The sequence below is a fragment of the Microcaecilia unicolor genome, chromosome 4 (assembly GCF_901765095.1).
Source record: "Microcaecilia unicolor chromosome 4, aMicUni1.1, whole genome shotgun sequence".
NCBI lineage: Eukaryota > Metazoa > Chordata > Amphibia > Gymnophiona > Siphonopidae > Microcaecilia > Microcaecilia unicolor.
In genome coordinates this window covers 248,890,300-248,916,711 of record NC_044034.1, presented here as the reverse complement: position 1 = coordinate 248,916,711, position 26,412 = coordinate 248,890,300, and the positions used below count along the sequence as shown (strand labels likewise).

The window sequence follows — 26,412 nt, the reverse complement described above, 5'->3', positions numbered from 1 at the left end:
TTCCTGGGGGGCTGATGTAAATTTCTGGAGTGGAGGAATAACCTGGAGTGGTTATTGCAGCTGGCTTTGATCCTGGCAACCTGGGTTTAGTTCCCACTGCAGCACCTTGTGACTGTGGGCAAGTCACTTAACCATTCATTGTCCCAGGTACAAAAACTGAAATTGTGAGCCTTCTAGGGACAGAGAAAGTACCTGCATATAATGTGTACAGCACTGTGTATGTCTAGTAGCACTATAGAAATGATTAGTAGTAATACTATTTTGTGTGTGTTATGTGTTTGCTCATTGGCCAGCAGCAGAACTATATTACATATCAATTTTGTTCTACATGATTGTAATCTATCTGAATGGCAAAAGACATGTGTTATGTTTTTTAGTGTATTTCAAGTCAAGTCTGTAAGGATTATGGATACTAAACTGAGAGAAGCAGAAGGATTTAATGAAGATAGTTCAGGTAAGCATGCTATTCAAACATGAAGTTACTGTTCAAAATTCAAGTTATCCCAGCTGAAACCTATTTTGCATTTCTTGGAGGCTGATCCCTTTAAAAATTGAATCTGAGTTTTCAAAAGTATGCAATGGTATGTTCAAATCTGAATTTGTGTCATCTGAAAATAATTGGACAATCTTAGATTTCACAAGTGAAGTGGAATGTAAGAACATAAATATTGTCATACTGGAACAAACTGAAGATCCATCAAGCCCACTATCCTGTTTCCAACAGTGACCAATCCAGGTCCAAGTACCTGGCAGGATCCCAAGTAAGACAGATTTTATGCTGCTCATCCTAGAAATAAGTAGTGAATTTTCCCAATAATAATAAGTATGTCTTATTAATGGCTTATGGAATTTTATTTTAGGAAATTTCCCAGACCATTTTTAAACCCTGCTACACTAACTTCTTTTACCACATTCTCTAGCAACGAATTACAGAGTTTAATTGCATGTTGAGTGAAGAAATATTTCCTTCATTTTGTTTTAAATTTACTTCTTAGTAGCTTCATTGCATGCCTCCTAGTTGGAAAGACTGAACACGTGATTCATGTCTACCCATTCCACTCCACTCAGTATTTTATAGACCTCTTATCACATCTCTCCTTAGCCGTCTCTTCTCCAAGCTGAAGAACCCTAGCCTCTTTAGCCTTTCCTCATTTTTGTCACCCCTCTTTGTACCTTTTCTAATTCTGCTATATATTTTTTGAGATGCAGTGACAAGAACTGCACACAATATTCGTGGTGCGGTCGCAATACAAAGGCATTACAATATTCTCAGTTTTGTTCTCCATTCCCTCTCTAATAATGCCTAAATTCTATTTGCTTTCTTAGCCACTGCTGCACACTGAGTTTGATGTTGAAAGACCCCTCCCATTTTGTAGTAATGGGTCAATTCATCCATTTTGAAGCTGGAAGGAGACTGAGGTGGTTAGCTATTCTGCCTTCTGCCAGACCTGTAATTAAAAATCACTATTCAAACTAGTGGCATTCCTAAGTCTGCTGCCACTCAGGGTGGATCGCTGCTGTGTATCCCCTCCCCGGCGCATCATCTCCCCCCCCGGCACATCGCTCTTAACTCCAGGGACAGGGGGTTCATGGAGCAGTCGCACGGCTGTCAGCTCCCCAGAACAAGAAGTAACATCAGAGGGAGCAGGGAACCAATGGAGCCGACAGCTGAGCGGCTGATCTCTGCACCCTCTTTCTGGGTGCACCTGGGGTGGACCACACCCCCACCATCCCGCCCTTGGTATGCCACTGATTCAGACCTAAAGCAGAACTGCGCAGGAACCTAAACTGAAGAGAGTATGATAAAAATGGCTGTAAAGTGAGGTATGTTCAGCTGCTCTGCTCTGTAAAATCTATTAGCTGTGTCATTTTAGTATGTATAAGCTTCATTTTACTTTTTCAGGTATGCCCAGTCCCACCCACTTTGGGCTTAGCCACACCCAGCAGCAGTGCACCCTTGCTGTGTCTTTCTGGGATCCCCAAGCACCATCACCTGAAGATCTGCTCCTTCAACAGCCAGAACTGCTACCAAGCTCAGTAGTCGATTGCAGTTTTTCTGGGCTATTGCCACTGACTGCTGAACTTGGAAGGAGTTCTAACTGCCGGAAAAGGAGGTCTTTAGCTGGTGGGGATCCCCAAGCCCTGCCAGCTGAGATTTATGTTTTGAGTTGGGGGAGCACCAGGGGAGAGGATGGTGAGAACCTTTAATGCCCACCCACTTTGGGCTCAGGCCCACCTAACATTTTCTGTCTGGCTATGCCACTGCTGTGAGGTTAGTACAGTTTAAAAAGTGAGAGTACTTGCTCACACTTTTACCTTCATCTCAACCCATTTCAATGTTATTTGAAATACCTGTTTCTCTTGGTTCCATAGAATTCAAAAAGGAAAATCCCAGAACACTGAAAACAACAACACTGGTAGAGTCAGGTAGTCCACCTTCTCATGTCAAGGTGCCACTAGCTCTTCTGGTATATGGATTTTGATGTTTTTTGGCTATATTGTCCATTACTTTTAGAGCAATAGGCCTCACTTCAGTGTAAAAACAAATAGTCTTTAGGGGAAAAAAACCAGTTGTACTTCTTGTTTTCCTCATTTGCTCACGGACAAAACTGCCAGACTAAAGCCAATTCCCTTTTTAGGCACTTCATAGAGCAGAACAATTCCCAAACTTAAAAATATATTCAGCCTTTTCACAACAGTCCTTTTCTTTTCTCAAACTACTTTTACAAAGCACTTTCAAACACTTCTGGGGTTCTGCCTCTTCTCCTAGGATTTCTTCACCTCCAGTTATGCACAGCAGGGGCATAGCCAGACACCCAATTTTGGGTGGGCCTGGGCCCAAGATAGGTGGGCAGAAGCACTCTGCCTTGTCACACAAGTGATTTGGTCTCTTCCTCTCTCGCCTGCAAGCCATATGATCTCTCAAACATCCCCCCTCCTCTGTATACCTTTTAAATAGCAGATTTTCACTGGCAGCGAGCAGCAGCTAATACACACTGCTCATGTTGACCCCACATCCTTCCCTCTGATGCACCTTCCTGTTTCTGCATAGGCAGAAATACATCAGAGGGAAGGCTATGGGGCCGCTGCAGGCGAAGATCTGCTATTTACAAGGTATGCAGGAGAGACAATTGTTGGAAGTTTGACTGGTGGGGCTTGGGGATCCCTGCCAAACACATCATAGGTGTGCTGCTACTGGGTGGGCCTGAGCCCAAAGTGGGTGGGCTTGGGCCCACCCTTGGCTACGCCACTGATACACAGGCTCATGCTGATTTTAAATCACCACAGTTTTAATCCCCTCCCTCTACAGGCTTGCAGAGTCAGAAAAAAAATCCCTTGACAAAAAAAACCCTCTGCTGTCAAGAAGTCAGTCCTAGGAACACTCTATGGCTGCTTGTATGTAAAGAACAAACATCTTACTTCTAATACAGCTTATCTCTGGTTCTTCCCACTGGTCAGTGTTCATCTTCTAGCAGTTCCCAGGTGCCAAACTCTGAATCTTAGGACTAAGAGACTAAATGTTCAATCCTAATTTTTGCATAAACTGCTACAGATTCAGCCTGTTCTACCAGCATGAGTGGAGGACACACTCTCCAGACTGTCTTCCATAGGGATTGCATGCCCAAAGCTGAGTTCCAGCTCTACCCCCTACTACTTCATGAGAACTGTAGTTTTTAGAGGTCATCTTTTCTCAGCAACTCATTAATTTTATGTTTGAATACTTTTATTGTCATTGAATAATCACAAACAATATAACGAACAAACATTGCAGAAAATACATCACAGAGCAACAGCGACTCCATCATTGGTTTATTTTAATTCAGACCCTCCCTCTTCCAGACCCTTCCCCTTCCCCCAAAGAAAACTCTTGCAGAGTTTTGCAATGTCGCTTCTTGAGAAGGAATCGCTCTCCGTAGCGGCCATAATCTTTGGCCAGATGCCAAGTCCAGAATGAGGTGCCTCCTTTCACAGGAGACTTCCAGTCTGCCCAACAAGATAAACTCATTTTACATGGTATTCGATACTTTATATGTACACTCGAGTTTGATTTGTCCTTGCCATTTTCACGGCACAGACTTCCTGTGAAAGAAGGTGCCTCATTCCGGACTTGGCGTCCGGCCGAAGATTATGGCCACTACGGAAAGTGATTCCTTCTGAAGAAGCAACATTGTGAAACTCTGCAAGAGTAAAGGAACACTAAAAGAAACAATGGTGGAACAACAGGGATCGGTGAAGGAGAAGGGACAACAGTAAAGATTAATCAGTGAGACCTGGACACTTTCAGGGTTGGTTTTTTTTTTGGACACATACCGTGGAGGATGATGCTTTGAGACAACAGTAAAGTTTATATGGACCTTGGGGGTGTTCATCAGAGACTGTATAACACAACTTAACAAAGCACTTTATATACCTGTGTTTATATAACCTTGAATACTAGGTGAAGGTTAATCTCCAATTTGTTTTAAATTTACTACCTAATAGCTTCATTGCGTGCCCCCTAGTCCTGGTATTTTTGGAAAAAGTAAGCCATTCATGTTCACCCATTTCACTCCACTCAGTATTTTATAGACCTCAGCCGTCTCTTCTCCAAGCTGAAGAGCCGTAGCTGCTGTGGAGGGGCATAATCGAAAGGGGCACCCAAGTTTTCCTTAGGACGTCCTCGCAGGATGTCCCGGTGAAGGGGCAGGGAAACCTGTATTATCGAAACAAGATGGGCGTCCATCTTTCGATAATACGGTCAGGGACGCCCAAATCGCGAAATTTAGGTTGAACTTAGAGATGGTTGTCCTTAGAGATGGTCGTCCCTGATTTTCGGCGATAATGGAAACCAAGGATGCCCATCTCAGAAATTACCAAATCCAAGCTATTTGGTCATGGGAGGAGCCAGCATTCGTAGTGCACTGGTCCCCCTGACCTGCCAGGACACCAACCAGGCACCCTAGGGGGCACTGCAGTGGACTTCAGAAATTGCTCCCAGGTGCACAGCTCCCTTACCTTGTGTGCTGAGCCCCCCAAACACCCCCAAAACCCACTCCCCATAACTGTACACCTCTACCATAGCCCTTTATGGGTGAAGGGGGGGCACCTAATTAGATTGTAAGCTCTATCGAGCAGGGACTCTCTCTCCATGAAGCGCTGCACACGTCCGGTAGCGCTATAGAAATGATAAGTAGTAGTAGTAGTACATGTGGGTACAGTGGGTTTCTGGTGGGGTTTGAAAGGCTCATATCTACCACCACAAGTGTAACAGGTAGGGGGGGATGGGCCTGGGTCCACCTGCCTGAAGTGCACTGCACCCACTAAAACTGCTCCAGGGACCTGCATACTGCTGTCTTGGAGCTGGGTATGATATTTGAGGCTGGCACAAAATATTTTGAAAGATTCTTTTGTGGGTGGGAGGGAGTTGACCACTGGAGGAGTAAGGGGAGGTCATTCCCGATTCTCTCCGGTGGTCATCTGGTCATTTAGGGCACAATTTGTGGCTTGGTCGTAAGAAAAAAAGGACCAGGTAAAGTCGTCCAAGTGTTCATCAGGGACGCCCTTCTTTTTTCCATTATCAGTCGAGGATGCCTATGTGTTAGGCACGCCCCAGTCCCGCCTTTGCTACGCCTCCAACACGCGTCCGTGAGCTTTGGTCATCCCCGTGACAGAAAACAGTTGAGGACTCCCAAAATCGGCTTTCGATTATGCCAATTTGGGCGACCCTGTGAGAAGGACGCCCATCTTGCGATTTGTGTCGAAAGATGGGCGTCTTTCTCTTTTGAAAATAAGCCTGTTAGCTTTTCATCATACAGATGATGCCTCATCTCCTTTATCATTTTTGTTACCCTTCTCTGTACCTTTTCAAAATCCATTAAACTTTTTTGAGATGTGGTGGCCAGAATTGTACACAGTATTCAAGGTGTGGTTGCACCATGGAGCAATACAAAGGCATTATAACATTCTCATTTTTGCTTTCCATTCCTTTCCTAATAATACCTAACATCTGTTCCGCTGCACACTGAACAGAGATTTTCAAAGTATCATCAACAATGACACCTAGATCCTTTTCCTAGTTGGTGACTCCTAATGTGGAACCTTGTATCACGTAGCTATAGTTTGGGTTCCTCTTTCCCACTTGTATCACTTTGCACTTGCTCACAATTAAGTGTCATATGCCATTTGGATGCCCAGTCTCCCAGTCTTGTAAAGTCGTTTTGCAATTTTTCACAATCCTCTTGTGATTTAACAACTTTGAATAACTTTGTCATCAGCAAATTTAATTACCTCACTTGTAATTATAATAGACTCTACCGTTTTGCCCGGTACCAACATCAGGCTCACCAGTCTATAATTTTCTGGATCACTTCTGGAACTCTTTTTAAAAATTGGCATTATATTGGCCAACCTCCAGTCTTCCAGTATCATGCTTGATTTTAAAGAGAAATTACATATTACTAACAATAGTTCTGCCAGATCATTTTTCAATTCTATCCGTACTCTGGGATGTATACCATCCAGTCCAGATGATTTGCTACTCTTCAGTTTGTCAAATTGTCCCATTCATCTTCCGGGTTTACATGGATTTGTTTCATTTTCTCTGACTCGTCAGCATTGAATACCATTTCTGCATTGGGATCTCTCTCACTCTTCCTCGGTGAAGACGGAAGCAAAGAATTCATTTAATTTCTCACACGACGTTCAAGTGAAGAACTGGGAATCCCCTCTGTTGGTCCCTGTCCTCCCTAAGGAGATTAACACTATGTAATGGATTCAGTCTTACAAGCACGCAACTATGGAATGCACTACCATACACCTTGAAAACAACTCGCAACCTAACAGACTTTCGGAAATCTCTAAAAACTTACTTATTCAAAAAGGCATACCTTGATTACCCAACTTAAATGACTCGATCTCACAACTCAGTGAAGCTAAGACTCGAATTGATCTCAACTCAACCCTTCCTCCTTATTCCCTGATGTGTTTATCCTACACGAACCTCAACATTGTCACTCTGTATCTGCTATACCGGAAATGGCGGTCGCCACCACGATTATTATGTAAGCCACATTGAGCCTGCAAATAGGTGGGAAAATGGGGGATACAAATGCAATAAATAATTAAATAAATAAATATAGTAACGCTATAGAAATAAGTTGTAGTAGTATGCCTAATTTTAAGCACCTTGTTTTGAAAGTGATGACAAGGTCTCCACCCACATTTCCCCTGCTATCCTACTGAGACACAATTTATAATTTATTTATTTATTGGGATTTATTAATTACTTTTGGGCCTTGTTTACTAGCGCATGCTAAAAATTAGCGCATGCTAAAAATTAGCGAGCACTATCCATGTAGACGCCCATAGGAATATTATGGGTATCTACAATGTGCCTCAGTAAACAGGGCCCTTTATGAACAAGTTTTTTTTCTTCTTTTGAATAGATGACTTGCTAGGGGCCAGGTGTTTTAAGGTTTCCTACAGTGGGTACAGTAAAATCTTCTAGACAATTGGTGTCATCTTTATCCTATATAGCTGCCTCCATTTGGAATTCACTTCCTCTTTCAATTCATGTATTGAGAGATTATTTAAGATTTAGGAAACAGTTGATTTTTGTATTAACTGAAAGTGGAGTTGTAATTCCCGAATCATGTTTTCAGTCTCTTTGTGAAATGTATGACTGATGTGTATATATATATATGTATGTATGTATGACTATTTATACAGTTTCCCCACAAAGACCTGCCTGAGTCTTCAAATGGAGGCAACAAACGAAAGACACCATTTTGTCACAATGTAAGCTGGCACTTTTAAAATTATTATACAGAATTACACTCTATATAAATTTAAGTAAATATTTAACATTTCATTTGGTCTTAGATTTTCCTTAGAAAGTCATGAGACCAGATATATTAATATTTCCGGGCTTTCAGCTGATAACAGAATAAACTTGAATGCAGAACAAGCCTGTTGTTATGTGATAAGGACAATGAGTGAGAGCCTGAGCTGTAAATCATTGTGGGGATCAAATGGTCTGGGTTTGCACTGATAGGTAATCAATAAGAGAGGTGACAGTTAAGGATTCATAATACCTATTGTCAGCATTCTAGACCTCATTTGCAAAAGCAAACGCAATGAAAAGCCAGCAGTACCCTATAATGAATGCATTTAGAACATTTCATGACTTTCTAATGTGAACTTATTGTGTATTATATATGGAAATAAAATATTTTGCTTTGTTTTTACACTTTCATTAGGAAAGAAAAAGTCAAAGTTTAAATCTTTCAAAAAATTCTTTGGTAAAAAGAAAAAAAAAGAGACTTTGCCCTCTTTAGTGAGGATTGGTCTGAAACCAAGCCAATCAGCCAGTGATGTCACAGCTCCTCAATCTGTGCACATGGACTTTGATTCTGAAGAAGAAATGCGGTAAGACATTACCCTAATTTTCGCTTCCTTTTAATAGACAGTGCCTTGTGTTTACAGAAGTTTAGGAACCACTGGCAAAGCTAAAATATGTGATAGTGTTTCATATTATATTTTCTGACTGGTACTAAAACTTATTGCTGTTTTGAAGGGATGAAAACTCATATATTGCAGTGAACTGGAAATACAGGGGGCAACGTAATGCAGCACAGGAGGCTTTGCTCACAGCTTCTGTGCACAAGTTTTTGTGTAACTGTGGGCACCCTGTGTTAAAACAAATTTTGCACAAAACCTAACTGCATAAAGACGCGTGCAGTCATCAGTGCGTAGCTTATCTAAATTGCATGACAAGGAAATAATCATTTATTAAACTCGGATGCGGGAAAGACCCAGAGAGTAGGGCTATTTCACGCTGGGGCTTTAATGCCAGGTATAAGGAGGAGTAAAAGCTTAGTTCATTCTTCTGCAGTCAGCTTTAGTGAGGATTTCTTGCCTGTTCTTTTCTTTACTACCAGCATGACAACTTTTTTTTCTGGCTTTGTTGAAGGGGATAATTAAAAAAGTAAAAAAATATATATAAAGGCAGCAGGAGATGAGGACCTGAGGGGAAGATGTGCTGAACTGCTGACATTCGATCAAATTGCAATAATATTTCTGCACAGAATAATATTGGTGTTTAGGTGTGAAATAGCATTCCAGCATATAAGCATAATATATGCACATTAAAGCTCTGTGCGCAGCTACAAATTTCCCTAATACCAACAATATTTATGCACAGAACAACATTTTAGCACATGCATATATGTATGTTTAATCTGAATTCCAGAACAGGTTTTTCTGTGCACAGAATTATAACTGCGGTTAGTACAGACTAGTGCGCTCTCACATTTTAGTGCACAACTTATTTGCATACTATTGGGTTACTGTATTGGGAGCCAGTTTTTTTCTTAATGTTTCATTAGGAAGCAGTGTGCTGAGCTTTATTGCACAGCTTTAATGCAGGGTTACTACATCAGCATTGTTTGCTACCCGTCAGCAAGCCATCTGGGAAGTCACTCGTTCTTGTTCTTGAGCTGGGGAAAGAAAACAAGAAAGTAGAAGTGGGTGTTCAAGTGCTGCCAGAAATTCATTCCCGGAATCACACATGTAGAACACATTATTTCAGGCCAGCAATGCAATATAGTAGAAATGACTATGAGTTTTTATGAACATTTATTTAGCTAATTGCCTCAATGTGAATATTATTTACAAAAGGCCATGTATATTTCTTCCGTGTATTTAAGGTGATTTATTCTTAAGGTTCATGCTAATGCAGTGCTAGCAGTCACTAAAGAAATAATTTTCTAAAGATATTTCTGCAGGTAAATTAGGGAAATAGCCTTTTATAGAATTACCTGGACAATGTGCTCATAAAGATACGTGCATAGGGCTAGATTCTATATATGGCGCCTTAATAATCTGCACGGAAAAAATATATACCTAGGCATATTCTATAAACTATGGCTGAAGTAGGCCTGGTATATAGAATACGCCTAGTGCCCGTCCATGTGACCAAATTTAGTCATGGGCATTTACGGCTATGCCTAAATTAAGTGCAGAATAGGTGTATTCTGTAACAGTGCTCATAGGGCCCCTTTTACTAAGCGGCGGTAAGCCCAACGTGGGCTTACCGCTCGCTAAACCTTAGTGGGTTACTTGGGTGGGGGGTGTAGAGGGTAGGGTAGGACCTAGAGTACAGCGTACGTACACTAGGGCTTAAGAATCCAGGCCCAGTAACAGAGTATTCTCATATATAAGGTATTGCTGTATTGATTAATTGTTGTATCATTTGTGGCGGAGGGGGGGGGGGGATACCTTGAGGACTGTTTGTTTCTCTTTATCAAATTTTCAATTAAAAAAAATGTTCAAATGAAATGTGACCAGTAAACATTACCCATTTTGAAAACAGCTACATTTAAGATGATAAGATTGCAATTTGAAACCGAGTCTGCTTGGCAAAGGTGATGCATTTTGGGAAGAACACAATGTGTTTGGATTGTACTTTCATTAACTTTAATCTTTATGAATTTTGAAGAAAGGAATTCAGTTACTTTTATAATTAGAGCTACCAGGGCTTCTCAACTTTAAAAATCCTCTTTACACAAGGTAAGAAACATAAGATTCTTCCCACTCCAACTCTATACAAAATAATTACAGAATGCAGGAGTCATCCACCAAACAATCCTATTGCCATTCCTAACTTAAGTTGAATTTCCTAAGTTAAACTGAATTCAGTTTAAATATCCCTTCTATGTAACCAGTATACCTTTTAATATTTTCTAGCAACCACATAACACTTAATAAAACCTAATGATTTAATTGATATCCACATGGGGTTAATCTTTATTTGGAAATATTATTTTTGTCAAATTGCTTGCATAATTTGAGGAGATAACTCTGCTTTGTTTAAGAACCTTTATCCTTGATTGGGGGATGGGGGAGGAGTTCAAATCAGTCTAGAGCCAAAATATCTTTTGAATTCTTTGGATAGAATTCAGAATCTGGGAATTCAAAAAAGAATTTCATCGCACAATTACTTTTGGCAGCTGAGGGCTTGCTGGAAAGCAACTGGAAGTTTCAAGCTGTCACTTAAAAAAAATAGATAAAGCAAGGGAATTAATGAGTTATGAAAAACAATGTCAACTCTAAAGGAGAAATATAATTTATTTATATCAATATGGTCTTCTTTCATGAATATATTACCCAGAGAAGCATGAAAAGGAAGGCAACCTCTAAATTTTCTAGTTGATTTTAGAACAGCTGCTGCTAAAATAGAAACAAATTAGTGCTAGATATCTTTCTACATGTAAGGCTAGGTTTGCTAAACGGTGTTACTTCATTAGCACATACTAATACCATTAATGCTTGTTATTAGTAAATAGGAAGCTATATCCCCTTCTACAGATAAGTCATTACCGCATTCAGTTTGTTTTGCTAGTTCTTACACCAGTCAGAAAGTTTGGAGTACTTAGCTTACTGCACTATTTAGCAGAAAGGAGAGAGAGAATAAAATAGCTTTTATAGAAAAACATTGATAATGTTACTTTCTGAATATAGAAACATGACGGCAGATAAAGGCCAAATGACCCATCCGGTCTGCCAATCCTCTGTAACCCCCAATTCTACCTGTTCCTAAGCAATCCCACATATAGAGATTAATAATGGCCTGAACTCTTAGGGACCCTTTTACTAAAGGGCGGTAAAGCTACTGCCACGTTGGGGCATAGCAAATCAGGCCTACCACCAGAGCCTGGCGGTAGTCCCAGCCTCTGCCATGTGCCAACTGGCGGTAGAAAATGCATTTCTATTTTCTAGCGCCGGGGGCTTACCTGGCGGTGATCAGGTAGTTCTGCACGCTGCCCGGTTACCACCGGGTGAGTGCAGGAGCCCTTACACCGCTTCAGTGGTGGCAGTAGGGGCTTCCCTGGGAAATGCTGCCACACTGAAGGTACTTAGAAAGGGAAATGGGACTTGATATACTGCCTTTCTGAGGTTTTTTTTTTTTTTTTTTGCAACTACATTCAAAGCGGTTTACATATATTCAGGTACTTATTTTGTTAAGGGAAGTAGGAAGTGGACCAATGACTCCAGGGAAACGGGATACTGATGTATAAGGTACCACTTTATTCACAGACTCGACACAGTACTGTGTTTCGGCCACAGACCTGCCTCAGGAGTCTTAAATGATCCTTGGTACTAGAAATCAGTCTCGATGTCGGATGGTCTTGATAAAGACCTTTGTGATATATTACAGACGCTGTAGCGTCTCTGTGTAGTTTGTCCAGTACAGAGACTGATTTCTAGTACCAAGGATCATTTAAGACTCCTGAGGCAGGCCTGTGGCCGAAACACAGTACTGTGTCGAGTCTGTGAATAAAGTGGTACCTTATACATCAGTATCCCGTTTCCTTGGAGTCATTGGTCCACTTCCACTTCCCTTTAACTGTTGTGTTTTCGTGGGAGTTAGTGTTCATCCACCCTGGTGGATTACCTCCTCCTTGGTACTTATTTTGTACCAGGGGCAATGGAGGGTTAAGTGACTTGCCCAGAGTCACAGGGAGCTGCAGTGGGAATCGAACAGAGAAATCCGCTGCTAATCTTTGAGGATTATAGCACTGGCATCCCTGACGAAGGAGTTGCTGAAACAGGGTGCTCTGTTAGACATTTTGCAAGCAATTAATGGAAGAACACAGAAATTTAAGATAAGTTACGCCTTTACTGCTTTTGAAAGACTGGTGCTATATAGCTTACTTTATGGATCTTTGGGATTCACTCTTGAATTGAATGACATTCGTATTCTTTAGCACATGGATACGTTGTATTTCTCTGCACTTGTCAGTTACATTGAAAACTTGTTGGTTCAAAAAAACACTAATGATATATCAAATTTAGAAAATACTGATTAAAAAAGTTTGGTGAAGGAAATACTGAGGAGTTTTGTGATGTATAGGGCATTTTTAAGTGAGCCAAATTTATCAGCGTTTTCTCACTAAAATCAAGCTCGGCTGTTGGTTACAGCCTATACTGAACGTTCCTTATTACCTTTCATACATTCTTTGAAAAATGTTCATATTGCATTCACTGCATGTCCCATGGTATCTGCCAAGTTGCAGTTGTTACATATATATTTTCTGCAGGATTGATTTTGTTTTTGGTTCTTGTATAGTATTTCTCTCCTGGGGTTCATATTTTCAGTGTAGTTTCCAAGCAGTAAATCTGTTGAACTGATTATTTCAGTGTTATAAAATGCAGAACATCAAAATGTGTGAAGTTAGACAATGCAGAAAGTAACTTTGCAAAATAAACATTCTAATAGCATTCTGATAAAGTTTGGGATTAATAAATTTTTCTTACTCTAGGTCCCCCAGAGGCATTTTGGGAAACAGAGCTCTGTCACATGACAGCATCTTCATTCCTGAGCCTGTGCAGGAGCCATCATGTCCAGTACGAGTGTTTTCTCAGGAAAATGTTTCAGAAAACATTAGAGCCTTGCAGGTACTCAAATAAAGTGTAACATTTCTGAATAATGGCTGTACTGCTAGTTTTTAGCCGCTGCCTTGATTTTCTCTCCTCTCATGCCATCCTTGATCCGCTTCAATCCGTCTTTCGCCCTCTACATTTGACTGAAACAGCACTCACTAAAGTCTGTAATGATTTATTCCTCGCCAAATCCAAAGGCCATTACTCCATCCTTATCCTGTTCGATCTATCCGCTGCTTTTGACACTGTCAATCATAGTCTTCTTCTTGCCACACTGTCCTCGTTTGGATTTCACGGCTCTGTTCTTTCCTGGTTCTCCTCTTATCTCTCCCACCGTACCTTCAGAATATATTCTGGTGGATCATCCTCCACCCCTGTCCCACTCTCAGTTGGAGTTCCTCAGGGATCTGTCCTTGGCCCCCTTCTTTTTTCCATTTACACTTCTACCCTGGGCTCTCTGATCTCATCTCACGGTTTCCAGTACCATCTTTATGTCAACGACACTCAGCTCTACCTCTCCACACCTGACATTACTGCTGAAACCCAGGCCAAAGTTTCAGCCTGCTTGACCAACATAGCTGCCTGGATGTCACACCGCCACCTGAAACTGAACATGGCCAAAACTGAGCTTATTGTCTTTCCCCCCAAGCCCACCTCGCCCCTCCCCCCATTCTCTATTTCAGTAGATGGCACCCTCATCCTCCCTGTCTCATCTGCTCGCAACGTAGGAGTCATCTTTGATTCCTCCCTCTCCTTTTCCGCTAACATCCAGCAGACTGCCAAAACCTGTCGCTTCTTTGTCTACAACATTAGCAACATTCGCCCCTTCCTCTATGAATACGCTACCAGAACCCTTATCCAAACCCTCTGTGTACAGTTCAAACTTCTCTTACTGACCTTTAAATGCATCCATTCTGCAGCCCCCCATTACCTCTCCACTCTCATCTCTCCCTACATTCCTCCCCGTAATCTCCGCTCGCTGGACAAATCTCTCTTGTCGTCCCCCTTCTCCTCCACTGCTAATTCCAGGCTTCGTTCCTTTTCCCTCGTGGTACCTTATGCCTGGAATGGACTTCCTGAGCCTGTACGCCTAGCTCCATCTCTACCTGTTTTCAAATCTATGCTGAAAACCCACCTTTTCACCACTGCTTTTGGCTCCTAACCACTACTCAATTCCCCTATCCTTGTTCCTTCTCACCCAGTACTTTCCTCGCCCTTAATTGTCTTGTCTGTCTGTATTTTTAGATTTTAAGCTCTATCGAGCAGGGACTGTCTCTCTGTGTCAGGTGTTCAGCGCTGCGTGCGTCTGGTAGCGCTATACAAATGTTAATAATAACAATAAGGGTCTGTTGCAGCTCTCTGATCTATCTATTGACTTCTTAATCGCTTCATATGCCTTGGTCTAGGACCCAGAGTTTGTTTGCAGTTCTGTTGCTGAAGATGGCTAGGCTGTCTAGCACCAGAAAAGGGATGTTTTTAGCGGTTGGCCTTAGTTTATGGAAGTCCCTGCCATTGGAACAGAAGAGTGAGAAAGACTTGTATTTTAAGAAGAAATTAAAAACCTATTTATGTGAGTTAGCATTTTCCAGTATGAGAGCTGTTTGTGCTGCTGCTATAGATGTTTGGGTCTGGGGACTAGAACAGGGAAGAGGAATATTTTAGGGTGGTTTGGGAGGACTAGGGGTTGTTTGTGTATGGTGTATCTGTCTCAACTATTGATATTTCTTATGTTATGTTTTCTTGAAATCCGAAGGGTGGAATATAAATGGTTTAAATAAATATACAATCAATCTCTCTTCATACTCAGTTTATGAATATGTAGTTTTAATTTTGTTTAATGTGAATGCTTTTGGCGTAGCAGTTTAATCTCGTGAGAATGTACAATGTATGACAGATGAATTGTATCCAAACCTGTTCTTGTGTCTCCATAGCCACAGGGGGGTATAAGGTGACTGCCTGAATTGTGATGCCAGACGTTTGCTGTTGCCTTGTGACTCAAGCAAATTAAGTACATGCTAATTATTTAAATAAGAGGTATAATGAGCATCTAAGCTTGCTTCTCCTTATACAATTTTCTCAAACACGTAGTTGTGAGAAAATTAATGGCAATGGGATAGGGTGGTGGTGGGGAAAGGGTGAGCATGCCAGCCCTCCATCAAAGAGTCACTGTGGTACTTCTTTTTGGCAAACCCTTCTGATACAAAGCAAGGCCATCTAGATGTTGATTTATCTCTTCTTCTAGAACACAGCAAGCTTATGGAGACCACAACACCCTGTGCTACTTCCCCATCACACAAATGAGACTGCCAGAACTCCTGGATGCGTCCATGAGCCCCCAATCCCCATGCCTTTCCACGAGCATAAAGAGAGGTGTCTTCCTCCCGTTGTTGTTTCCAAATTATTCTCATCCAAATAGACAACCAGGTTTTAATGTTTTATATAAACAGGGGTACAGGATCTTGCCCTTTGTGTCAGGTGGCAGTGGGCCCCTCCTTTACGGGATGGACCTCTGAGCCACATACCTCCCAGGAAAGGACAACTGTCTGGCAAACAGACTGAGCAGGGTTTTGTAACTGCACAAGTGGTCTCTCAATATGGGTGTAGCCCACAAGATCATCTGAGAGTGGGGTACTCCCTCGGTGGATGTTTTGCCACTCAACAACAAGGTCCCCCAGTTTTGCTCCAGGCTCAGATCACATAGCATACTAGTGTCAGATGCCATTCTCCTACATTGGGGAGAGGGTATTCTGTATGTGTATCCTCCAATACCTCTCATAGAGAAGACTTTGCTGAAACTCAAGCAAGACCTAACTGTGCATTACTGGCCGAGGCAGATCTGGTTCCCCGCTTCTTCTAAGGTTATCCTCCGAAGATCCGTTGAGATTGCACTATTTTCCCATACAGAATGAGGGGTCTCTTCTACATCTCATCCTTCAGTCTGAGTCTGTGTTGGGAGCTTACTTCTAATTAACTTGTGTTTTAAGTTGGGTGGCTGTCGGAAGGCCAGCACTGGTGGGGATGGGAATATCTCTTTTAGTAATTCATCCTCCTGGGGTAGAGGCTGCAGATCTTTTATGATTTTTCTTAATTTTTCCAGCTCTGGGTTGTATGTCACTATAAAGGAGATTCTGTCTGTGGCTTTTTTTTCTTTGTACTGTAGCAGATTTTCCCTGGGTGTTTTGAGGGAGGAGGCAATATTCTTGGAGATTATTTTGGGGTTGTAGCCTTTCTGTTTGAAGGATGCAGTCAGGGTTTCAAGCTGTCTGTCTCTGTCCCCTGGGTCAGAGCAGATACGGTGGTATCTTGTGGCTTGGCTGTAAATAATGGATCTTTTTGTATGTGTAGGGTGGAAGCTGGAGTTGTGGAGGTAGCTGCATTTGTCTGTGGGTTTCTTGTATATGGAAAACAAACCAAAACTGTTTTGTTTGTGCACATTTCCATTTCTAATAAACAGATTGCCACAAAAGATGATGCTTGTTCTTGTATGAAACGTGATTTCCAGAAAGAACAAGAAGAGATCTATGCTGTTCAGTGCATCATATATTAAACTAGATCTTGCTGTTAAAATAAAAGGCTTTTTAAAATTGTTCTGGCCTGACTACATAATAAGATCATGATCTTACTTTCCTTTTACACCGCAGTTAAAAATTCAGCACAAGATAAAATTAGTTTCTCCTGCTTCATTTGTAATCCCTGCCAAGCGGATGGATGATGCTGGCACCAGCTCGGAGGATGATGGATTACCCAGGAGTCCTCTAGAAATATCATTACTGCATGAAACAATGAGTTGCAATACCACATCAAAGGTAAATATTTCTCAGTATACCTATCTCTAGGTTGGTTTAGAAGTGTGGTTTCTAAATCCAGCCTTTGAGAACCAATAGTCCTGGCTTTGGATGGTAACCAAACATGCAAATTAACCAGGTTGTTATGGCAAATGTATGCACCTCAGGAATGTAGTACTTGAGAGTGTCAGGGGCTGTATTTAGGAAAATTGGTTTAGAATGACTACTACAAAATATATATATTTTTTTTTCTTTTTTTAATATTAAAAAGGAAATATTTAGCAGAAGGATTGTAGGCTTAAGATGAACAGGAAAGAGCTGTAATTGTACTGAATGTGAAGAGTTGGTTGTCATAGTAACATTCAAAGCTGAGCTGTTGACTATTGAGTTGACCATGCTATAGTCCATTTTAGAGCAGTAGTCAATGAGCAGCAGTCAAATGATACAAAGATAACTTTTTTTTTTTTTTTTTTTTTTTTTTTTATTTTATTTTTCAATTTCAAACTTACATATCCAAGAAACATCTTGTATAAGAAGTGTTATAATTCTCAAATATCAAAGGAATAATAAACACCATAATCAACAAAATTAATTAATAACACTCAAGTCCTCATTATAAGATTCCAAGATTGAAGTGGAGAAAAAGGAAAAACAAAAACTAGGTAATCTTAGCATATAGCAATTCTAGTACAAAACAATTTCATTTAACTCCCATAGTATTTTTTGAAGCCACGAAAGCGGACAATTGACTCGGATCCATAAATACATATTTGAGAGAGTTATAATTCACAACACATTTACATGGAAATTTTAAGTAAAAGGTCCCTCCCAATTGTAAGACAGCAGGTTTTAGCAAGAGGAATTGTTTCCTTTTTCTTTGAGTATCCCTTGCAACGTCAGGGAACAATAATACTTTATGTCCCAAAAATAACTTTTCCTTATGCCGAAAAAAAAGTCTAAAAATCCACTGCTTATCCGGTAACAGAGCTACGGCTGCAACCAATGTTGCTGTCGTTGTCTGTTCTGTCATTGATGTTTCAAGAAAATCTGTTAAATTCAAAGATGGTTGTTGTGTCTGCATATCTTTCTCTTTTTGCGGGATATAATACGTTTGAGTAAATGGTGGATAATTAGATTCCGGTATTTCCAGTATCTCTTTCATATAACGTTTTAACATATCTAGTGGACTAATCATATTCATAATAGGAAAATTTACAAATCTGAGATTGTGTCTGCGCATATAATTATCATATATCTCCCCCTTATTCCTAAGGTTCGATATATCTTTAAGGATTGTAACTTGAATGTTTTCAACCTTGGACACTTCTTTTTCTATTTTTTCTATTTTTTCACAGCGTTTTTCAAGAGTCTTTATATCTAAGGAATTTTTTTCCACTTTCTTTTCAATGTCAATTGATTTCTGTACCATAAAATTTGTTTGCTTTAGAAAAGCTTGGGACATCTGAGCCATTAAATCCCACAATGAGTTCAAGGTAACTTCTGCTGGTTTAATTAACATTCCAGGAGGTAATGCAAACAATGTTTCCAGAGTCTGACCTGATTCCGTGGCGTCTCCAGTCTCAGAAGAGCTCAAGTTGTTACTTTCTGAGGGTAAAATCCGTCCCTCTGACTCCCTCGCCGATTGTTCTAGTAGAGCTTCACTCAGGGAGGTTTCCCCTTCACACTCCGGTACGGGGCCTCCCGATTCCTGGGAGGGGGAGCTTATCCATTGAGGCTGCGAGGGTGGAGTTCTTTCATTGGGGCTCAGAGTGACTTCAAGACCTGGAGACGCCGTAGTGCTCTCCTTAGCCACAGCACCTCCTAAGGTATCGCTCCCAACTTGTGTGTTTTGACCCACAGGCCGCGCGAATCTGTCCATCGGACCTGTAGAAAGAGAGGTAGGTATCAGGGAAGCACGGACCGATGTTTTCCCTCTCCGTTTTGGCATAATTATTCCAGGAAATCAAACGCGATCTGCAACGTTGCTATATGCGTTCCGCCATCTTGGAATCTCCCACAAAGATAACTTTTATAAAGCTTTTTTATATGTAAAGTGTGTTATACGCTTGTGGGAAATGGCTATTATAGAATTGTGTGGGTGAATACAAGTACATTATTGACAAGAGCAAACATAGGGCTCCTTTACCTAAGTCACGGTAGTGATTCCCGCACAGCAAATGCGACAAAGCCCATAGGAATTGAATGGGTTTTGTCGCATTAGAGTGGATGTAAATTTGTGCAAGACCATTTGTACACTGCTGGGAATAGTTTTACCAGCCTATTGTATACAAACACACCGAGGCATATTTTCAAAGCACTTAGACTTACAAAGTTCTATAGTAACCTAGCTGGTTAGTGCTTTGATGGTCAGAGGGGATATTGAGCGGCTCTATACAGTTATGTGCTGCTGAATATCTAGACATTGCCAGCTCCGCAGAGTTTAACCCTTTCGAATATCAACCTCATTGTGAACCATGTAAAGATTGTGTCAACTTCCGTTCACTTGTGGATTCATGAAAACTTACAGTTTGACTAGGGGTGCTTAAACCTTTGTACAAAACTGTATTTAACTGCCAACTTCCATTCACTACTAGAGGTCACAGTTCAGACTGGAACATGAACCAACATTTCTTTCCTCTGGGACCAGGGTCAGCTCAAGGGTGATGCGCTCTGAGCCAACTTTTGCTTTTCAACCACTATCCTGGGGCCAGTCTTGTGGTATGAGCCAAGCAGATGTCATGGCTCATACAGCAAGAATGGGCTCCTTATGAGGAGGATCAAGTTAAAATCTGGATTGGGTGATGGAGGGAGAGAGGTGTCAGTGACCCCTCATATCACCACCACCTCTCTAGCCTCACTTTTTTCATCTTCAGTCCTTTCTGCCTGGCTCCTACACACACACAGCCATCCTTTTCCATGCCCCTATCCCAGCCAGCTTGCAACCCTGTCCTCATGTCAGTCATTTACTAACCAACTACCGCCATTATATACAAACCTCTCCCCTGCATTTTCATTAGTTGTATCTGAAAACCTGACTTGGCTGGTGGTCCCTCAGGATAGGTTTGAACCACTGCTTTACACAAGTTCTAAGTCGTTAAAGACCCTTGTTTCTGGAGTAAGTTCAAGATTAGGAGCTAAGTCCCTGGCATGACCTGAGCAAGCCAAAAAACAACAAGGCAAACGATCTGCAAAATCCAATATGGGAAAGAAAGCCAGCAGATCAATATCACAACAAAAAGATTTTATTGAAGATACTGTGTATGAACAAATCGCCCATAAGAAAGCAAAATAATGAACATTAGACTAGATCAAGGATCAGATTCTGAACCCAATCCTCTGGATATACCTACCCAGTCAGATTTTCAGGATACCCATAATGAATATGCATGAGATACATAGGAGTGGCCTAGTGGTTAGAGCACCCTTCTTGACATCCAGAGGTGGCCGCGGTTCAAATCTCACTGCTGCTCCTTGTGGTCTTAGGCAAGTCACTTAGCTTTCTTTTGCCTCAGGTACAAAATTAGATTGTTAGCCCTGCAAGGAGAAATACTCAGTGTACCTGAATGTAACTTACCTTGAGCTACTACTGAAAAAGGAGTGAGCAAAATCCAAATAAATAAATACAGTGGAGTTAGTGCATTCAAATGATCTCATTCATATTCATTGTGGTTATCCTGAAAATCCCACTGGCTAGGTGTGTCCTGAGGACTGGGTTGAGAATCCCTGAGCTAAAACAAAGATCCATTGAGTCCAGTAATATCTTAGACAAAACAACCAGTCCAGTTCACAAGTACTCAGCAGAATCACAAATAGTATATATTTTGCCTTCCTGCTCATACACAAAATAAGTGGAAGCTTTCCCAAATCTCACAGACTCATTTTTTTCATATGGCCTTTTGGACATACTAACCAGCGAGCTATGACCTGGGACTGCAAGAACCAGGCAGATTGACCTTGACCCCTGATTATTCCCCTTTTTCCCTTTCTTCTTCCTCCTCTTATAATGATTGATACTTCTCTGTCTATTATGGTGCTCCTTTCTGATTTCTGACACTGTTGTTTTAGCGGTATATCAAGTTTTTTTATAAACTGTAAACTGTTAATAATGATTTATGTAATTTGCCTCCCAAAGCCTGTCTACACTCTTCATAAACAGCTGTGCTAACTGCCTGATGACATCTTTTGGCAACAAATTCCACATCTTAATTGCATTTTGAGTGAGAAAATACTTTATCCAATTTGTTTGTAAAGTGCTACCACTGTTCCCTATTTACCCATTTCACCCCACTTTTGATTTTATAGTTTCTATCATATCTCCTCTTTGCCATCCATTCTTTCATTCTATTTAGTTTTATGACTGGGGCAACCCACATTGAGCTGAGGATTTTAATGTATTGCCTACAAAGATTCCAAGATCTTTTTCTGGATGACAATTGTTAATATGGAACCTACCACTGCTGAATTTGGAGATTTTAGTAAAAATATATATAAGGATGCCAGAGATACTACTACTACTACTACTACTAATCATTTCTATAGTGCTACTAGACGTACGCAGCGCTGTACACTTGAACATGAAGAGACAGTCCCTGCTCGACAGAGCTTACAATCTAATTAGGACAGACAAACAAGAGCTAAGGGAATATTAAAGTGAGGATTTATTTCTTTATTTAACACATTTATACCCCACATTTTCCCACTAGTTGCAGGCTCAATGTGGCTTACACAATAACTTGGGTAGGCTACAATTCAGTATAATATCATTAAACAATGTCATAGTAAAAAATTAATCGTAAACGTACCGTCTAAAACAACAAAGATAATAAAAGATAATGGAAAAACATTAGGGTCCATAAATTTTGCTGAACAGATAAGAAATAAACTAAGTAACATCTGGATGGTACGCCTTCTTGAACAGAGTGGTCTTCAATAATTTCGTGAAGTTTAGATGATTCTAAGTTGATTTTAGGAGTTTAGGCAGTGCATTCCATAGCTGAGTTCCTATGAAGGAGAAGCTTGATGCGTAGGTAGATTTGTATTTGAGGCCTTTGCAATCTGAATAATGTAAAATTAAATTGGATCGAGAAAGACTGGAACTATTTCTGGGTGGGAGATCTATTAGATTTAACATGTATCTAGGAACTTCACCATAAATGATCGTATGAATCAAGGTGCAAACTTTAAAGGCAATACGTTACTTGATGGGAAGCCAATGTAATTTTTTTCGAAGGGGCTTGGCAGATTCGAATTTAGATTTTCCAAAGATCAGTCTCGCTGCTGTATTCTGTGCGGTCTGAAGTTTCTTGATTAGTTGTTCTTTGCAGCCTGCATAGATGCTGTTGCAGTAATCTAAATGGCTTAGTACCACTGATTGTATTAGGTTGCGGAAAACATCTTGAGGAAAGAGGTTTTATACGCTTAAGTTTCCACATTGAGTAAAACGTTTTCTTTGTGGTGCAATTTACTTGGGATGATAAAATAAGGGTTCTGAACAAGTGAATAAGGGTTAGGAGTTAAAAGCAGCATCAAAAAGGTGGGCTTTTAGCTTAGATTTGAAGACGGCCAGAGATGGAGCTTGACGTACCGGCTCAGGAAGTCTATTCCAGGCATATGGTGCAGCAAGATAAAAGGAACGGAGTCTGGAGTTAGCGGTGGAGGAGAAGGGTGCAGATAAGAAAGATTTACCCAGTGAACGGAGTTCCTGAGGAGGAATGTAGGGAGAGATGAGAGTGGAGAGGTACTGAGGAGCTGCAGAGTGAATGCACATAGGTCAATAAGAGGAGTTTGAATTGTATGCGGAAATGGATAGGAAGCCAGTGAAGTGACTTGAGGAGAGGGCTAATATGAGCATAACGACACTGGTGGAATATTAGTCGTGTAGCAGAATTTTGAACAGGTTGAAGAGGAGAGAGATGGCTAAGTGGGAGACCTGTGAGAAGCAAGTTGAAATATGAGAGGTGATAAGAGTGTGGATGATGGTTCTGGTAGTGTGCTCAGAAAGGAAAGGGCGAATTTTGGTGAAAATAATTGATAAAATTGGTGATAAAATTGGTGACTTTGGTCCTGGGGAACTGAGTTCGATTCCCGGCACAGGCAGCTCCTTGTGACTCTGGGCAAGTCACTTAACCCTCCATTGCCCGCCGCATTGAGCCTGCCATGAGTGGGAAAGCGCGGGGTACAAATGTAACAAAGAAAAAAATAGAGAGAAATGACAGGTTTTAGCAGTCTGCTGGATATGTGCAGAGAAGGAGAGGGAGGAGTCGAAGATGACCCCAAGGCTACGAGCTGATGAGACAGGAAGGATGAGAGTGTTATCCACAGAAACAGAGAATGGGGGAAGAAGAGAGGTTGGTTTAGGGGGAAAGATAAGAAGCTCAGTCTTGGTCATGTTTAGTTTCAAATGGCGCTGAGACGTCCAGGTAGCAATGTCAGACAGGCAGGCTGATACTTTGGCCTGGATTTCGGCTGAGATTTCTGGTGTGGAGAGGTAGATCTGGGAGTCATCAGTGTAAAGATGATACTGAAAACCATGGGATGAGATCAGAGTACCAAGGGAAGAAGTATAGATGGAGAAAAGAAGAGGTCCCAGGACAGATCCCTGAGGTACACCAACTGACAGTGGAATAGAAGTAGAGGAGGATCCACTAGAGTATACACTAAAGGTATGCTGGGAGAGATAAGAAGGAAACCAGGAAAGAATAGAGCCCTGAAATCCAAGTGAGGACAGCGTATCAAGGAGGCTGTGATCAACAGTGTCAGAAGCAGCAGATAAGATCGAGAAGGATGAGGCTATAATAGAGACCTTTGGATCTGGCCAGGAACAGATCATTGGAGACTTTAGCAAGCGCTGTTTCAGTTGAATGAAGGGGGCGAAAGCCAGATTGATGTAGATCAAGAATAGCTTGAGATGAAAGAAAGTCAAGGCAATGGCGGTGAATAGCACGTTCAAGTATCTTGGATAGGAAAGGGAGGAGGGAGATGGGGCAATATTTGGAAGGACAGGTAGGGTCCAATGAAGGTTTTTTAAGGAGTGGTGTGACTACGGCATGTTTGAAGGCATCAGGAACAGTCGCAATGGAAAGTGAAAGATTGAGGATATGACAGGTAAAAGGGGTGATGGTAGGAGAGAGAGTTTTAAGTAGATGGGTGGGAATAGGATCAGAGGAACAGGTAGTTAGTTTTGAGGAGGAAAGAAGATGTGTAGTTTTCTCTTCAGTGATTTCAGAAAAGGAAGAAAAGGAGGCAGGAGTTGGAGGGTTGAGAGAATGGACTAAGGGAAGGAGAGGTGGAGGTGACCTGGTTGAGAATTCAAGTTTAATCTTGTGAACCTTATCATGAAAGTACTCAGCCAGAGTCTGGGGGCAAAGTGAAGGGGGAGTTGGAGGTGAAGGCACTTTGAGGAGAGAGTTCAGTGTGGCAAAGAGACGTCGAGGATGGGGACAGAGCCACAGGGACGGGGACAAACTTTGTCCCTGTGTCATTTTCTAGTTGAAAGGGTAGAGGGTGGTGGTGAGAGGGTTATTGTAGCTGCTCATTGTTGTTATTGTTTTCTATTTGTAATTTATACACAACAGTTGCACAGCATATTGTTCCTTTTTATACTTTTAATAAAATGATTTAATATAAAATCATGTGTTCAAGGCTTCTGTAGATGAGGACAGAGCCCACGGGGACGGGGTGGGGATGAAGACAGGGCCTGCGGGAATGGGATGGGGACAAACTTTGTCCCCGTGTCATTCTCTAATGCAAGATAAGCAAATAACAAACCCATAAAAGCACTTTCAGATCTAGCAATGTGCAATATCTAACAGGGCTCTGGGGAGAGAGGTACATTTATGCTTATTTTGTGGACTTGCCCCAAAATGTTGCAGTTATGAACCAAAGTGATGCCAAAAATATGTCTTGTAGGCTTATTAAAAATAGGGGGAGGGATAAAATGGAAGACGAGGCTTTTGAGAAAGGTTCTTGCAATAGCGTGTTGTGAAATTGTAGCAAAATGTTTACTTTTGTGTTTTAAATGTGTTTGGATGTTATTAATATGTTCAGTTATTGCTTATTTTTGTGTGTCATAGATTTTGTTTTATGCTTTATGCTTGTTTTATTGTAATCTGCCAAAGGTGATAGATTGGCGGAATAAATATTTTTTTAATAAATAGCGAGAAGGTCCTACACTTCAAGATTGGAAAGAGAGATTGATTGTGTTAGGAGCATTAAACAAACTCACAGATAAGCATAAAGGGAAGTGAGATGAGACCAAGTGATAGAGGATGGAACAGCAGAGTGGTAACGTCAAGGTGGCTACAGGATCTAGGGGGGGATAATGTGGAGGGGGGAGAAGGGTGAAGACATTTTGGTCATAATGGAGGCAAGAATAGGCACACTGAAAAAAACAATGGGGTTCCTCTGATGAAATGTCAAATATTGAATTATATGGACATATATGAATTATATGGACAATTATACGGATATATTGAATTATATATCATTCAGTGTAAAAAATGTAACGAAGGATGCTATATTGGAGAAACAGGCCAGATGCTTAAGACAAGATTCAATTTACATAGACATCACATGAACAATACAGCCAGTAGGGCCCCCACCCTGGTGGGACAGCACTTCACAGAACCAGGACACTGTACCAGTGATTTCACAGTGAAAATACTGAAAGGTAACTTTAAAACCATACAAGAACGTAAGACCTTTGAAGTCAGAATGATTGAATATTTTAACACCCAACAGAAAGGACTTAACAAGGATCTGGGGTTCCTAGCCCATTATAAACCATAAAGCTGTATGTCTCTGTTGATCACCCTCCCCTCACCTACCCACACCCATCCTGTTAGAATATCAATGATATGCTTTGATGTCCCCATGCATACCTCCTACCTACCCACCCCCATCCTCCCACCCTGTCAGACTGTCATAGTAATGCTTGAATGTTTTCACTTATATACACTGTCAACTAGCACATTTGCTTATTTCTGATCTGACGAAGAAGGGCAACCTTCGAAAGCTAATCAAGAAATGTATTAAGTTATGTCCAATAAAAAAGGTATCATCTTATTTTCTTTTCCATGTTTTATTTTGTTTGATTTCTATTGATAACCTATGGACATTCAGAAAGGGGGAGGCAAAAAGGCTAGAAGAATTAAAATCAAAATGTGAAAATATATTTTATGAGTTGTCAAATAATGATGTTTGCACA

General features: G+C 41.0%; 1 protein-coding gene across 1 annotated transcript in view; it reads left to right on the top strand.

Moving 5' to 3' along the window:
* Positions 1 to 360: 360 nt before the first annotated feature.
* Positions 361 to 26,412, top strand: part of LOC115469686 (uncharacterized protein KIAA1211-like) — a 44,359-nt gene continuing 18,307 nt past the window's right edge. The window contains exons 1-4 of the mRNA XM_030202473.1: positions 361 to 454; positions 8,238 to 8,406; positions 13,302 to 13,437; positions 17,064 to 17,228. Of these exons, the coding sequence (XP_030058333.1) occupies positions 367 to 454; positions 8,238 to 8,406; positions 13,302 to 13,437; positions 17,064 to 17,228 (558 nt within the window). The 5' untranslated portion in view covers positions 361 to 366. The remainder of the gene's footprint in view (positions 455 to 8,237; positions 8,407 to 13,301; positions 13,438 to 17,063; positions 17,229 to 26,412) is intronic.